General features: G+C 27.6%; 1 protein-coding gene across 2 annotated transcripts in view; it reads right to left on the reverse strand.

The window, feature by feature from the left end:
• MetRS (methionyl-tRNA synthetase 1) overlaps positions 1-17,987 on the reverse strand; it is a 48,636-nt gene that overhangs the window by 19,956 nt on the left and 10,693 nt on the right. The window contains exons 7-13 of one of the 2 annotated variants that reach the window (XM_087164483.1): positions 17,255-17,359; positions 14,963-15,069; positions 13,502-13,618; positions 10,622-10,825; positions 10,448-10,537; positions 2,253-2,439; positions 1,136-1,306 (exon numbers count right to left, since the gene is read on the reverse strand). In XM_087164483.1, the coding sequence (XP_087020609.1) occupies positions 1,136-1,306; positions 2,253-2,439; positions 10,448-10,537; positions 10,622-10,825; positions 13,502-13,618; positions 14,963-15,069; positions 17,255-17,359 (981 nt within the window). The remainder of the gene's footprint in view (positions 1-1,135; positions 1,307-2,252; positions 2,440-10,447; positions 10,538-10,621; positions 10,826-13,501; positions 13,619-14,962; positions 15,070-17,254; positions 17,360-17,987) is intronic. The other variant, XM_087164484.1, reaches the window with a different exon arrangement.

Below are 17,987 nucleotides of genomic sequence, written 5' to 3' on the forward strand. Positions count from 1 at the left end.
TTTTTTTAACACAACTTATTTAAGCTAAATAATTCTTTTACAGGCATGATTAGAATTTAAATTGGTAATACTTCCATTAAACATGGGTCGCAGGAGAGAACATAAATATAATATTAAGTGTAACAAACCTAATTCTTTTAAAACTGCATATTTTAAAGATTTTTTATTGTTTAAACTAGAAATTAGGAAAATTATAAAACATTTCAATCCAATGTGTTACAATAAATAAAAATCAATAAATTATTAAGATTGTAGTATATATACATTAATAAAGAAATATTATTTCTAGAACAATAAAATAATTATAGATCATGGGAAAAATCATTCAAAGAGTTTTTTTTTTCTTTACTAGTTTATTGTTATCTGCTTTTTTACTAGTTTATACTTATCTTTATATAATATAAATGCAGAAAATTCTAAAAAAAAAAAAGATAATTTTTTTGACTGTCTAAATAAATTTTCTTTTAAAAATATGTATAATGCATTAAAATTAAGAAAGCTTCTTATGTATTGAATTCCAAAAATAGAAGAATAAAATAATTATAGATCATGGGAAAAATCATTCAAAGAATTTTCTTCTTCTTCATGATAAGAAAAAATACTAATAAAGTTACTTTTAGGTGGGAAGATATTTTACAGTAACACTTGTTACTAGTTTATACTTATCTTTACACAATATAAATGCAGAGAAGTCTTCACAAAAAATGATAAAAATTGTTTCTACTGTCTAAATAAATTTTCTTTTAAAAATATGTATAATGCGTTAAAATTAAGAAAGCTTCTTATGTATTGAATTCTAAAAAAAGAAGAATAAAATAATTATAGATCATGGGAAAAATCATTCAAAGAATTTTTTTCTTCTTCATGATAAGAAAAAATACTAATAAAGTTACTTTTAGGTGGGAAGATATTTTACAGTAACACTTGTTACTAGTTTATACTTATCTTTACACAATATAAATGCAGAGAAGTCTTCACAAAAAATGATAAAAATTGTTTCTACTGTCTAAATAAATTTTCTTTTAAAAATATGTATAATGCGTTAAAATTAAGAAAGCTTCTTATGTATTGAATTCAAAAAAAGAAAATGTATATTGCTTGATTATTTAATGGAAAATTTAAATCAAAGACAAACCTTATCAGTAAATCCTTCCAAGGGTACTGGGGTTCCCCATTTCAAATCTCGTGTAATGCATCGAGGCTTTAAGCCTTCTTTAAGCCAGGAATATGCAATGACCTTAGCCGTATTAGACCACTGGCTATTCGGGGTTGAGTTATCCAAATATTTCTTTAAAGGTGCTTCTAACTGCATATCACAAAAAGAAAAACAGAATTTAATATAAAGCAATAGAACTAATAAAATATTTTAGAAATTAAATTAATGACATAGACTATTAGAACAAGTTAGATTTCACATTTCATCAGAAATCACAGCTATCATATACTCAATTGATTTATTTTTGGCTATGGAACATTGAATTGTAAATTTGTAATGATCATTTTTAATAGAAAATTTTGTAAGAAACATGTTTCATCATTCAAAACATGCATGAATACCATATTGGATTATGGAGAAACCATTGTGATTGTAATTATTATTCTTTTAATTTTATTTATTGTTATTTATCACTTTCAGAAAAAAAATCTGCTAAGTAAGAGATAAAATGAATAATAAAAAAAAATACAGCTCAGTACAAAAAAAGGATGAGAAAATAGAATTAAACTACAATTAATAAATAGTAGCCATGCCAACAATACTTTAAAGTTAAATTTTTTTTCATGAAAAACATAACATAAGAGCGGGAAAAGAACAAAAAGTTTGAAAATAACTATCAACTCAAATCATGAAAAATATAAAAAGCATATGAACTATTTTGCACAAAAAGAAAACATTTAAATTATCATCATACTTATTTCAAGCTTGTTTTTACTATATGTATACATTGACAATCCAATCAATTATATACATAAAACAAGCTTTATATATAAATCAATATGGAATGAAATAATAAAGAAAGTAAGAAATTTCACCATAAGTCAGAATTTTATGCCCAATAAAACAAAAAATCCTTTACCAAAACATTTACCTCAATTAAAAGTATCTTATCTATAATAATTCAAAAAGTGACTTAAAAATAAAATGAACTATTATTAAGAAAAGCAATCATGTTTGCAATAAAGATACTAATGAAATAAATTCTTTCTTTAAGGAAGCTCTCTTATTTTCTAACCAAGAAAATAAGAAAACCCACTTTTGGCAAATCCAAGAAAAGATGCCTTGAAGAGCGGAGATGAGGAGTCTTTTTACAGAGTTTACATTGAGGGCTTTTAAGATCGGCAGCGTTCAAGAGCTTTCCACATTTATCGCACTGGTCACCTCTTGCATCTTCATATGCACACAATGGACAAATACCTTCCACAAATCGATCAGCAAGAAACCTACATAAGACATGAGAGAAATATACTTAAAATCAAATTACAATTTAACAGTTTATTTGCATAAATAAATAAACTAATATAGTATAACCAGGGCCGTAACTACGCCGGGGCAGCCGGGGCACCGCCCCGGGGCCCCGACGGTCAAGGGGGGCCCCATATGAAGAGACTTTTTTTTCTTCAAAATAAAGCACTCTAATTATATATATGTAGGAAAGAAATTGTGTTAAGATAGAGTTGATGAAAATTGTCATTTTTGTAATTGCGTACCCACTATAACATAAAGGGAAGGGTAAAAAACGGTAAAACACCTTTTCACAAAATATTTCCCTTTCTTAAAAGAAGAAACACGCTTTGCAGAGAAGGGGAAAGGCCACAGCTGCATGTAGTTGATTGCGTCAGACCCAGTGGCGTGCCAACCAGGGGGAGGCAGAGGGCCCCTTTAGATGACCGGGCAAACGATGCGTTTCGCCCCTCCTGAAATTTAGACACTCACAAAAATAAAGTCAAGTAAAATCAGTAATTTAAAAAGAAATTTCAATTTTGAAGCTATTTTTGAAATAGAAAACTTTATATTCCTCTAACATTTATGTGCCTTGCCTCTTTTGATATTTAGTTATTCGCCAAGACGAAGTCCAGTAAAGTAGGTAATTTTAGAGGGAAAAAAAAGCTTTTCTTTTTAGCTTTGAAGATATACATCAAGTTATTCTGTTATGGGCAATTAATATATTTTTTTGACTTTTGGAAAAGTAAAGTAAAAGTAGAAAAAGTGTTTTATTTCCAATTTTTACTCTATTTACTTCCGAAATAATAATGAGGGGAGCGCCCTTCTGAAATTTCAAAGTGCTCAAAAATAATAAAAATTGGTAACTTAAAAAAAAATGTCATCTTTGAATCTATTTTCCAAATAGAAAGCTTTATTTTCTTCTGAAATAAAAGTGAGGGGGCGAAAAATTCGCTTCTCATCTTCTGAAATTTAGACATTAATAGAATAAAATCAAGTAAAGTTGAAAATTTTAGAGGAAAAAAATTGTTTTGTTTCATAACTTCGACGATATTTTCCAAATAGAAAACTTCATTTTCCTCTTAAATTATAGTAAGGGGATAGAAAACTTTAATTTCTTCTGATATAAAGTAAGGGGGGCTAAAATGTTTTTAGTATCTTCAGAAATTTAGACATTTGAAATAATAAAGTCCAGTAAAATTGCTTTAAAAAAAAAAAACTTTGAAGCTATTTTTAAAAAAGAAAATTTTATTTTCTTCTTAAAGTGAGGGGGTGAAGAATATACTTCACCCCTTCACAATATTAGACATTCGCAAGAATAAAGTCGAGTAAAATTTATATTTAACTCTTATTTTCGACTTTAAAGCTATTTTCCAAATCGAAAACTTTAGCCTCCCCTTCTGAAAATTTGAAATTCGCTACAATAAAGTAAAACAGAATCGAGAATTTCAGAAAAAGAAACTACTTTTTTCCCAATTTAATAGCTATTTTTCAAATTGAAATAGAAATCCCCCCCCCAAGAAAAATGCTTCGGTTTTGTTTCAATTTTTTACTACATATTACAACTTTTAATTTATTAAAAAAATTTAAAACAAAAACACTAAAAGAGAAGAAGAGCACATCATAAAAAAACATAACTAGTGTTTAGAAAACTAAAATAAGCACAACTGTTTTGCATCCTGAAAAATGCATTCTACACTGAGACTAATAGATATATTTGAAAGCATCTTTTGACTGTGGGTGGTATGAAGGTGTTAAAACCTTCATATCCCCCACAGAGTCGACCCACAGTTATCTGACTCCTCAAAAAATAGCCATCTCCTTTTACACCATGGGAAAATGACCTTTTCCTTCTTCAAATTGCCTAAATCATTTTTATGACCCTGGGCTCTTTTGTGCTTTCATAAAATGTCATATATTTACAGTACCATCTATATGTCCCTTAAGTTGTCTGAAATTATCAGCAGTTGTCAGCAATTCCTTAAGTTGTCAGCAATGTCCCTTAAGTTGTCAGCAATTATCTAGATGTTCTAGGAAAACGGATGTAAGCTTTTAAGGGATCCAAGGGGATGACTCTTGTTAACATTTACTTAGGTCATTTTGTCAAGAGATTTTTTCTGAGACAAACGTAAAACGTTGCAGTTAAATTCCAGTTTTTAACTCATTTAATTGCGTCATTTAAATTAACCATTTTTAATTCAGATATAAATTCTGTTACCTTTTGTTTTGTTCAATTTTTGAAATTTAACTTTAATTAAGAGTTTTTAAAATTATTTGCAACTTCATTTTTTCAAACATAAATCGTGATATCAATAATTCCCATTCTTAATAAAAAATTTCTTTGGAAAACAAGAAAACCAAATGTAAATTTATTTATAAGGAGGTAAGTAAATGTTTGCATTAACTCATTTAATACATTTAAATTTTATATTTATATACTGTTAGAATTCTTATATAAGAATGGTAACATAAAAATTGCTTTTCTTTATGTTCGTATATAAAATTTAATTTGCATAGTACTTTAATTGATAATTTTACTGTTTATTGTGTGCATGAATTTTGTTCTTATTTTATATTTTTTAAATTATTAAGACCTTTAAATTTTTTAAATTGGAACTTCGAATTTTTAGGGTTTTCAACAACTTTGTTTTCATTAAAAAATGAAATGCAATCTTTATTTTATCTAAAAAAAATCATATTTAATTTAATAAAAAAAAACGCATTTAATTGGGTATAATATGAAAAAAACACAACTACTTCGATTTAGTAGGAACAACATATGACGCAATGCTAAACGAATGGAATTTAGTTGTTGTTTATTTAGTTATTGTTATTAGTAGTTGTTGTTATTTGTTTTAGTTGTTGTTGTTTATTTAGTTGTATTTAGTTTCAATAACTTTTCTTTATAATGCAATAAAATCTGGCGAGCAGCTATTTAAACGATCGAACACTTCGTTTGTTTATTTGTGACTTGAAGTTAGGCTCGCAGAAAATACCGTTCATGGGTTAAATTTAGTAGGAACAACACAACCTGTGACGTAGGCTATATTATACCCAATTTAATAAAAAAGCTATGAACATCAGCTTAGAAATCCGTAGCAATTAAAATTCATTGCCATGAGAAACCATTAAAAAGAATTTTTTTTAATTAGCAAATATGCTTTGACTTTTTCTCATTTTTCTTTCATTAAAAAAATATATATATTGCCCTTCGGCACAATTTTGCCACATATCGTTGGTTCAAAACTAAAACGACACTTCTGCACTGTCTTCTCATGTTATTTGAATGAGAAGTGAGTGCAGAAGCGTTGTTTTAGTTTTGAACCATCGATAGGATTACTAGGCGTCATGAATACATAGGCCAAATATTCAAGAACGAATTCTTTTCAAAATATAGCTATATTTTCTAGGGACCTGTCCATATTGGAGTAAAGCAACTTTGTTTTTTGTTAATCGATGTATATAGAGAAAGAATTTCTGTATATTTTTTCAATTAGGACTTCTAAAATGTGGATATATATGCCGATAGAAAAAAAAGTCTATAATTCCTTCAGTTTCCATAACGCGATCAAAAACTTTTAGATTTGAAACTAAAAAATAATTTTTATTATTATAATGGTTTTGTCTTGAAAAGACCTTTCTAACGGTATAGTAACCGGATTCAACAGGTTTATAAAATTGGTATTTTATGATTAGCATTATATTTAGAGGAAAAGGAAGCTACTGTGGACATGCGAGACAAGAGGAGACAACATGAATAAATCCCCCCCCCCCTAGTCATATTTCCTCGGTGAGATGCCGTAAATTGGTAACATTTATGTGCAGCGAACAAAAAACGTCCCACCCTGAATAACTTTTGATTTAATGATCGGATCTTCACGTTCTAGGCCTCCATCTTAATAATTCGAGGGTGTGACTTCAAATATGCAAATTAATTAGCGCACGATATTTTATTTTAAGTTGCGCAATCAGACACAAAAACATACTTTCCCTGAATAAATATAACTTTTGTTCAACAGATTCGATTTTCTAACCCCCGTAATATAGGAGGTAGCTGTAATCTGGGAAATATGGTCCCAATAGTTGGATCAGGTGGGCTATCCAAAGTTTGGACCCCCAAATGTTAAGGGAATTGAAAAATTTTTGCACACTATTATAAAATTCTTTTATCTAAAGATAATTCCATGCAAAAGATAACTTTTAGTAAATATTTATTATTTTTTATTTAATAACAGTCTGATGTTGTTGATCATTTACGTCGCACTAGTGCTACACAATAGGCTATTGGCGACGGTCTGGGAAACATACCTTGAGGTTTGATCCTCTGCAGAGAGGATGGCACCCCCGGTTCGGTAGCCCGGCGACCTGCACGCGAAGTCGAGCACTATATGGTAGAACAGTTTAACGAGGACCAATACCGCACACCCTCGGTCCCTACGCAGACTGATCCAAGTGGTCACACACCCGCACACTGACAGCAGCCAGTGATGCTTGACTTCGGTGATCTGCTGGGAGCCGAGTCTTAACGATCAGTCCACTACGGGACAATAATAGTCTGAAAACTTTTGAATTGTAAGGCATTTTTTTTGTATCATTTTAAAGTATCTAATTCCACATGGAAAATACAAAATTTGAGCGAAATTGGTTGATTAGTTCTTGAGAAATTGAGTTTTATAAGTACGACTTTTTTAAAATTTAATTTCTCAGGATTAATCGATGTCGCTGAAATTTTGTATTTTGCCATGTGGAAAACTTACAATGTTTTGTTATCCAATTTATATGGGAACAAATAACTTGTTTTCATAAACATATTCGCTAACATAATACATAAATAGCGAAAATGACGATTAGAGATGGAGTACTGGAAGTTTTTGAAAGGGCCTCCGCCAAAACTTTTTGCCCCAGGGCCACGAGGGGTGAAGTTACGGCACTGAGTATAACTCTTGATATCTCGAACTTCTATATCTCAAAAACCTTATGTCAAAGAAAAATTTTTCACCTTGCCATTACATATATCCACATAATGTTAATTTGAATTCCTATGTCGAAAAATTTCTTCTCAAAACCTTGTTATGTCTAATATTTTTCGAGATTGAACATTAATTTTTTCAGAAAAATAACTAAATAAATAATGAAAATAAAAAAACTTAATTTTATTACAAACCTATAATTTTCTATTTAGTGCATAATTATTTTTGTCTTACTTTTAGAAATAAAATTATTACCGTATTTAGATTTTTAGTTAACTATCATTATATACATATTTATTAGTACAGTACAGAGCCCGTTATCCGGAAATCAGAAAACCAAAAAACCGGAACGAAATTCAATAAATTTTCCCGCCATTTTTTTTTAAAAAATTTTATTTTCCTCATAAGATTTCAGGATTTTTCGCTTTTTTTTTAAAGATGTTTACCTTACCATCATTTTGGAAATAATCATTAGTGTATTACTTCATCATTTTTTCTTCTTTTTAAGATTATTTCCAAATATTTTTTTTTTTTAGTTGGGTTTAACAATAAAAAAAACGGCTTTTTGTAGTGACTCAGAAAACCGGAAAAATCAGTTATCCGGAATAGCGATAGTCCCGATCGTTCCAGATAATCGGTTCCCTACTGTAGTTTTTATATTTCATGACTCTACTTTTTAGAGTCATCTTAGAACATATTTATGCTTTTTTAGAACATTTTTAGTTCTGAACTTGTTATCTTAAAAACATGAAACCTCAAAATCAACTCAACTTTTAAATATCCAAAGTATACTGCAGACGTGCCAACCTAGCAAAATTAACATTCAGGAGTTTCCCTAACAAGAATTCAGGAGATTTCAGGAGGGGTAAAAAAAGGTGCATGGTATGCAACATTTGGCACTTCTAAGGAATTTTAAGTAAAAAATTTATTAAATATAAGAATGCAAGAAATTTTACACACTAATAGAGCAATAATTGTTTAAAAATATTAAATGGAAATAAAATAATTAAACACAGATTTAGCAACACAAAACTATATTAGGTAGATACTCTTTAAATAAATACCATTTCCTTAATAAAACATTATTCAAAAACCCTTGACACTGTAATAAAAATGCACAAAAACTTTTAAAAAATAAACAAATTGAATAACTATTTTATTTTATAAAACCAATTCAATACTAATGTATAAAAATACTAATGTCTGTACAATAAAGAACCAATTATCCGGGATGCTCGGGACCATCGCTATCCCGGATGTCTTAATTTCCCGGTTTCCTGGATCGACAAAAAAGTGTCGTTAATTGATGTTTTATCAAACCCAAATTACAAGGAAAAAATGTAAACACATTTTAAAGTAAGAGAAAAAAGAAAAGCACTCCTAAATCTAAAAAGGAAAAAAATTGTAGAAAAATAAAATTTAAAAGAATAAAAAAATTTGCAAGTTTAGACAAGAAAAACAAGTTTAAAAAATAATTACGATTCCTAAATCAACTAATAAACAAAACCAATGATTAAATAACGCAATATATTTCATGGGGGGGGGCGAAAATAAAAGGAAAACCTATTAATCTAAATAAAAACAACACTTGAAAATTATTGAACCGAAACGATAGTTAAAAAACGGCACTAGCATAAATATTAAAACCTAGAACAAGGCAAGATCAACGGACTTTAAAAAAAAAAAAACTAATGAAAAAATTTGGTAATACAAATAATTTTATTGAGTGCAAAATTTATCATGAAAAAAAAAAAAAAACGTAGTGGAATCAGAAAAACGAAACTGCAATCTGCTTCATAAAATAATTGTATGCTTAAATTAATAAACAATTCTCCTTTTTTTTTTTTTTTTTATAAAAACGCGATTTTTAATTAAAGCAGGTCGTGTGATTCCACATCAAGAAAAACTTGCGAATGATGCCGCACTTCCAAAGAATCAGATTTTATTCAAAAGAAAAATATTTTATTTTTATTAATCGATGTCAAATAGATAAATATATTTTTCTCATTCATCTTCTCTTCACTGATATGCATGTGCAATGCATTTTCCCCACCCCCTCGTAAATCAAACAGCAAACGAAATCATCATGCCACTCCTTTGAGTTTAACGACCTAAAAGAGAATAAAGATCTAAAATCTTCAAGGTCGCGATAGAAATGACGTTTCTCTGGGTAAACGGGGAAAAAAATTCTTCCCTTCCTCACATTTTCCTCTACTCAACTTCAAGGATTAGTCCAGTTTCCGTTTTTTTTTTTCATATCGTTTTAGTTCAAAATGGCGGGAGAACCGAGCAAATTTTTTTTCCGGATTATCTGGATACCAGATAAATGGTTCTCTACTGTATGCATGAAAAAAAGAGTTGCAGACTTAGCTCTCTGCAATTAAGTCTTGCTAAAGTCATTGGTACATGATTTGTTGAAATTGATCCATACTTCCGTTTCGACTTAAGACATCCTTGAAAAATTTTTTTTTTTTTAAATATACGAAGACTAAACGAATAATTGATATCACGTTGCTAGTTTACGAGCTTGTTGCCAACCGTGGAAAAATATGCATTAAAAACTATAAAAACAGCAAGATACAATATCAATTCCAACTACGAGAGTATGAGTTTTCCCACTCCTGAACGGACGTCACTCGATAACGACATGTGACGTCATTGCATTCAACTCCACACGAAAGAAGAGGAAGATTTCACCCGCCCCCTTACACTGGGGGAATATAACCTGAAATAGGAGTGTTAAGAGGTAACGTTGAAGAGGGGGGAAAATAAAGCATGTTCAGCTACGCTTCAGGCAGATGGTAGTTTGATAAGAGGGGATGGAATTCAAGCTGAAAGAAAAACTTACTTTCGCACTCGCGGAAAAATTAGGTAATTTTGAGTTTGGCCGTCGATCGCAGTAAAATTCAGGAGTTTTTCAAATCAATTCCGGAGGGCGGGAGAATAACTCAAAATTCGGGAGACTCCCGCAAAATGCGGGAGAGTTGGCACGTCTGATACTGTATATAGCTATGGAAAACACTAAAATTTATATTACCTCTGGCATGACTCACAGAAAAGTTGTTCAACACTATCAGTGAGGATCAAATTTTCAGCATACAATTTATGAAAAATGTCCTGGGCGATTCTAAATAAAGACAGAGATAAACAATTGTTTTAAAACTTAGAAATAATGTATCTAAAAACAAATGTTAAAAATTTTAGAACATACTCAGTCTGTTTCTCTGTAGTGGTTCTTCCAAAATGGTCAAAGGCAATATTAAACCATTTGTAAATGTCGGAATGTAGTTTGTTATATTTGTCACAAATTTCTCTTGGTGTCATTTTGGAGGCAATAGCCTTAGTTTCAGTGGCAGTTCCATATTCATCTGTTCCGCAAATATATAGAGTATTATAGCCTCTAGATCTACAGTATCTAAAATAAGACAAAAGCAATCAGTAATCAGCTTTTTGTTACAATAATTTTGCAATATTTAGAGTTAAAAACTGAAAGAAAATAATCATTCAAATTAAACACTTACTTCATATTCAATATTCATTTCAGAATTTTTTTGCATTATAAATGCATTGATTTTGATCGCAGATTTCAAGAAAAATTCTTTACACTAACACACATTACAAAAGAAGTTTATTCATAGAATTCATTGAAATTTTGTGTGTAAACTTTGTATAATGTTAGCAATGTTTTGAACTGTATACTAAGGTATCAGTGTGAATTTATTTTTTTATCAAGCTTTAAGTAAGAATATTTAGAAGTTTACTTTAAAAATTCAATATTAAACGATATATTTAGTTCTATTTATTGTTTTTTCTTTTTCTTTTTATAAGATTTTAGTTCCAAAACACAGGCAATTGCATTATTAATCTAGTGTCTAAAATAAAACAAAAGCAATCAATAACTGCTTTTTATAAGAACTATTCTAAAATATTTAGAGTTAAAAACTGAAAGAAAATAATCATTCAAATTAAACACTTCATTTCATATTCAATATTCATTTTAGAATTTTTTTTGCATTATAAATGCCTTGATTTTGATCGTAGATTTTAAGAATAATTCTTTACACTAACACACATTACAAAAGAAGTTTATTATAGAATTCCTTGAAATTTCGTGTGGTAATTTTGCATAATGTTAGCAATGTTTTAAACTGTAGGTATCAGTGTGAATTTATTTTTTTCTCAAGCTTTAAGTAAGAATATTTAGAAGCCTTGTTTAAAAATTCAAAAATCGCCAATAGCCCATCGTGCAGCTCTAGTGCGACGTAAATTAACTACAACTAAAAACTCAATATTAAACTATATATTTAGTTCTATTTCATCATTTTTTCGAATTTTTTTAAGATTTTATTTCAAGACTAAGTTAATTGCATTATTAATCTAGAAAAAGAAATATTTTTAAATTTATGTCTTACAACTTGTTGTAGAGCTGTTAGCATGACATGAAAAATGTGTAGTTTTTTAGCTCAAATTTGCCCTTCTTATTTTGAAAAATATTTAATAAATTTTTAAACTTCACTTTTAAATTATAATTTTAGGATCCCTGCTTACAAAAAATAAAATTTCAATTAAGCCCTTTTTTTTAAAAAAAAAATTACCAAAACCAGAAGGATACCTTAAAAGGCTCTAAGTATAATTTTAAGGGTTCTTGTATACAATTATTTAATTATTTATATTGTGGGGTTAAAATAATTTTAAATCAAATTTTTGAGTGCAGAATCAAATTTATAGCAACGTATAAATTTGATACTACTTTAAAAATATTTTATAAAAAGTTTGTAGCTACGCCAAACCTAAAATAATTCAATATAATAATACTATAAAGGAATAAATACTGAAGATATAATACAAAAAAAAATATCAGTAATAATAAAACGTAAATTAAATAAAAAATATAAAAAAAGAAGGGAAAAAAAAGAACTACCAACTATTGCATTAATGATAAATTATAAAAAATAAAATTATAATTTTATTATTAATATGCTTCTTTACAAAAGAAAAATTTTCATTGCCTAATTTCCAATATCATTTACCAAAGATTCAAATATTGTTAGCTATAAACTAAATTTCTTGAGATTGAAACATAAAAGTGCGAACATTATATTATTCTGATCAAACAAATTTAATTTAATTCACTAAACGAAAGTCTTTATTTCTAATGACATCAGATATTCTTTAGAAAGCATTTGCATAAGCTAATTCATTTATCTCCTAAAATTATTTTAACTGCAGCCAGCATGATTAAGCATATTGCTAATAACCCTTCATACATAATCATGGTGATTTCTCCAATTAAGATTTACGTCAGAAAAACAAGAAAATGTGGGGGAAAATCCCCCCCCTTTTTTTCCCACTGGACAATTAATAGATACTAAATTACAATGATTAGATTGTAAAAATTACAACTTTTAATGATTGCAAAAGAAACAATTATGCCATAATAATTATGTTAACTCATACAATATTATGTCACAGTAATAATAATGTCAATTATAATATGTCATAATAGTAATTATGTCAATGTTGATTTCTCCAATTAAGATTTACGTCAGAAAAACAAGAAAATGTGGGGGGAAATCCCCCCCCCTTTTTTTCCCACTGGACAATTAATAGATACTAAATTACAATGATTAGATTGTAAAAATTACAACTTTTAATGATAGCAAAAGAAACAATTATGCCATAATAATTATGTTAACTCATACAATATTATGTCACAGTAATAATAATGTCAATTATAATATGTCATAATAGTAATTATGTCAATTATGTTAATTCAATTTTAAAATATGTTATAAAAATAAAGTAAAGATGTATAATGAAAAGTGAAAATTAAATATCTATGTAATATTTTTTTAAATAACTTATAATGCACATTAATAAGAAACTTGAATTATTTTATAACAATGTTTTAAAATATAAAATGATAATTCAATACATAAAATAAACACAATAGTTGTTGGAACATGTGTTCAAAAAAATGGCTCCCTAAAAACTTAAGCTTTTGCAGATTGTGTAAAACTAACATCTTAGTATGGTATTCAGTTTTTATTTTTTTGTTAAATGTAATGTTAAGGAAAAAAACATTTATTACCTTGCAAAAACATCTGCACTAAGAACAGAACCAATTATATTTCCCAAATGAGGAATATTATTCACATATGGTAATGCACTAGTAACCAGGATATTTCTTTCTCCCTTTTTCGGCAAACTGAAAAAAAATACATATATTAAGTAACCTTACAATGTTCTTCAACTGATACAACATTGAGCTATAGTTCCTACAACAGAGACAATTTTTTGTTATTTTGTCCTATTGCTTTACCACAAACACGTCATTTTAATGCCCATTCCAAACTGAGCAGTTCAGTCCCTTGTAGAGACAAAAATGTTATTTGTAAATATATAACTTTGTTTGTGAATTCTGAGAAAGGTTTAGATGATTTCATTTTAGATTACCTTAGGTTACGTTAGAGATCTTAAGTTAGGTTATTTCATATTATAAATATATTATATTCATATTATAATAACATAAAGCCCATTTGCTTTACCACAAACACATCATTTTAATGCCCATTCCAAACTGAGTAGTTCAGTCTCTTGTAGAGACAGAAGTGTTATTTGTAAACATATAACTTTGTGAATTCTGAGAAAGTTTAGGTTAGGTTATTTTATCTTAAATTACCTTAGGTTAGGTTAGACACCTTAAGTTAGGTTATTTCATATTATAAATAGTTTTTAAGTTAACAGAAAATAACTAAAAACTAGAATTGTAAACAGCAAATGAGGAAAATATAAATAAAGAACTTAGTTCAAGAACAAGTAATATAAATATTAATTTATGCTGTTGATCTAGTAAAATATTTTTGATTTTGATAGATATTTTTCAATAAGTCTGAAATCAAATTTTTTGATTAAAAATATCTTTGCTAAGTAATAAAACCTTTTAATGATTTTAGAAATGTAATTAATATAAATACATTAATGTGTCAAAAAAAACTTTTTTTTTGTTGTTTATTGATATCAAACAAATTTGTAGCAATTTTTTTTCTCGAAAATATATTGGATTTATAGGTACTTTAAATCGAAATTAAGGCTTCCCCCCTCCCTTTTTTTTTTAGGTATTTCTATAATATTCTTTGACTGTTCCTTGTTTTGTGCAAACCTGAAATGAAGGGCTATTAAATATTGTACATTAATAAAATAAAGAATTATTAAAAAAATTGTGAAAATGGACTTTTAAAAGCTTTCAATAATTTTTGAGTTCGAAATAAATTCAACACCAGATGGCATCTAAGTGGGAATTTAAATAGTCTATGTATCATTTAAAATGCTCTCAACAAGCACTTAAAAGTATAATTAATATTATTTATTCATTTAATTAATATATTTATTCATTTAATTAATATATTTATTCATTTAATTAATATATTTATTCATTTAATTAATATATTTATTAATTTATTTATTATATTTATTAATTTATTTAATATATTTATTCTTTCAATTAATACATTAATTTTAAATTAATAAAACAATGAAAAACAATACTTACACGGGCACTTTAATTTCTTTCGGCTGTGGAATAGAAGCTTTACCTTTTACCCAACAACTATAACTGTGAATTACTTCTTCAGCTGTAATCTCAGGCTCTTTAGACTGCTAAAATTAAATTACTTAATAAAGTTTAATTATGAAACTAAAATTATAATTAAGTCAGGAAAACCACAAAATATTACACTTTCAGAAGAGTGCTAAACTAAAACCATTTATTATAAATTGTAACGATTATATTTTCCAATACGTCTACTAAAATTAAACTTGGACAATTTAAAAGGTAATTTTTTCAAAAATTGATTTGAACATCTCTGTATATATTGCTCTTAAATGAAAAGTTTTGTAATTTATCTACTATCAGGTTCATGCTTGGCTATCAAATGGTGATAGGAAGATAATAAACATGCCTACCTAGATTGAACAAATTGTGTTTTGGCTTATAACTCAACTCTTAAAATATATTGCAAATATTTATTATCCCGAGAAAACTTGGACGTAGCAGAATTTGCCAGTACGTTTTGTTTCATCACGTTTTTACTCGGCTGAAAGTAAAAAAAAAAAAAAATATCTACTGTGATTGGAAGTTTGTTTGGGAGTTTTACTGTTGGATTAGGATATTGCACACACAATATACGATCATTGTATATACGATGGTTACTGAATTTACATAGAAAGAAAAAAATAAGTAACGAAAAATTATTTATCACTTCACTGATGTTTGGAAAGTATCACTTTGTGTTGTCCATTGTTTCAAAAACTATCATACAAAGACTAATATTTAACTTTTTTCATTTGTCCAAAATAACTCGCGACAGTAAACTGATGATAAATTAAATGTTTTTAACACATGAAAAAATTTAAATTTAAACTTAGAACTTAAGTATTATGTTTTGTTTTAGTTCCTTGTATTTATTAATAAAATTTAAAAAAAATGTTGATTTTTTGCATTTTTTAAAAATAAATGGTAAGAGAAGCAGTTAATAGGAATGCTTTAGAGTTACGAAAGTTGGAGTTATTAATAGTTTTGTGTGGCCTTTATTAGTATTTTTAACCTATTGTTTGAGATTAAGAAATTGAAATTCTTCAAGGTAGAGAGAATGTAATTAAAGATCAAACTGATCGGAGAAGGCCAAGAGTATGCAATAAAAGAATTAAAAATTATAAACACAAAATTGCAAAAAATAAATAATTAATATTCAATTTAAAAACACATTAATTTAAAAAAAAAGATTAGAAATTACACATGGAAAAAAAAATTTCAACACTATTGAAAAATCTACAGTTAAATTTTGTTACTTGTAAATTGTGAAATTAACTTTTCTCATCTCTATTACAATTTTCTCAGAGTTGAATTTAGTTAACACAGACAAAACCTGCTTATGTTTGAGAAGACATGGGTAAAAATTAGATAAAAAAAAAATGGTGCAACAAAATAGTTCATCTAGAATTTTCCCATAAACACTTGAAATATTTAAAGGCCTTATCCCTCCTGACTGAACTCAACTATCAAAAGAATGGAAACATAGAATAGATTTTAAAAATACTTTTGATCATCGTTATTTTAACTTTACAGTAACTTTGCTGTGTTATACATTTTGAAACATTAAAAAGACAAGATACCATAAAGGGAGGTATATAATGTAGTAACTTTGATTTTCGATTATTTTTTTTTCTAGAAACTTATTCTACACTGAGCACTTTTGGAAAGATATAAATTTGTCAGCTTGCAGATATTTGTTAAAAAGTTTTGTTTAGGCAAATCAGTTTGAACAGTATTAAAAGTAAATTTTTAAAAAAATGGAAAAAATAGGAAAAAATGTACAGTATTAAATTATCAATCAAAAATTAGTAGGAGCATGATATTAATGCTTTACACATTTGAGAAAAAAACATAGAAAGTCTAAAAGTTATCTAGCATTATACATCCAAATCTAACAAGACGAATTAAAAAATATACATTAATAATTTATCATTAAAATTTGTAAAGAACCAAAAAAAGACAACAAAAAAGGAACAAAATTTAATTTAAAATCCAAGATGACGAGGAAAGATGTCTCTTAAATTTGTGCACATTGAAAGTAGAATATGTTCACATTGCAACTGAGAAAACTGCAACTGCAGTTAGCTGTTTCTGCAGATAGACAAATAAACTAAATAAAAACACTTCTATACATTGAATACAATACTATTTTCTTCGATAACAAACATAAAAATGCTACTATTGTAAACATAAAAGAAATTAATTCATTTATCGCTTTTAATAATTTGGTCAAAATTAATATATGCTCACTTCCGCATTGCTATCATCAGTTTCAACTGAAGGAACAAAGTCTGCAACATGGATTGGCATAAAAAAGTAATCACCAGTAAACGAAACTTCGCACAGCAGATTTTTCTAAAATATAACAACACACAAATTTCAGTAACTTAATACAGAAATTTTATCGACAGTCAAACAAATTAATATTAAAAGTGTAAAATGAAATAGATCATTAAATAAAGATATATAAAAAAACTAGATGTTTTTGCAAAATGATTAATTAAACTAAGTTTATATCAAAACTTACATTTTGTGCAAAATAAATACAAATGTTTCAATGAATAAAAAAGCAATACAATAAATTACCAAACACAAAAAATTTCCTGTAAAAATAATATTAACATTAGAATTTCAAAAAATGTTTTGAATGAGTTAACATAAGTAACAGACAAATAAAGAAAGTAAATTTGAAAATAAGCAATTTATCATCAACTAATAGTATATACAAAGTTTAAGCTTGTAAATGTAGTCATATACAGTGAACTCTAGCTACTACAATATCTGATACAACAATAACCCCCTTTATTATGATAGTGTTTCGCGGTCCCCACAAACTTGCATATGAATTAATGTTCTCTCAATATTACGATATTCTCTAAAGCAATAAACCCCTGTAAAACAATTTTTTTTCCTCCAACTTTCAATCTTATTTTCTTCATTTATTATTGGTTTTCAATTTATTTTATCATCTTTTGCCATTTTT

The sequence above is a fragment of the Parasteatoda tepidariorum genome, chromosome 5 (assembly GCF_982258835.1).
Source record: "Parasteatoda tepidariorum strain Cologne lab strain chromosome 5, Ptep-v5.0, whole genome shotgun sequence".
In the NCBI taxonomy this organism is placed as follows: Eukaryota; Metazoa; Arthropoda; class Arachnida; order Araneae; family Theridiidae; genus Parasteatoda; species Parasteatoda tepidariorum.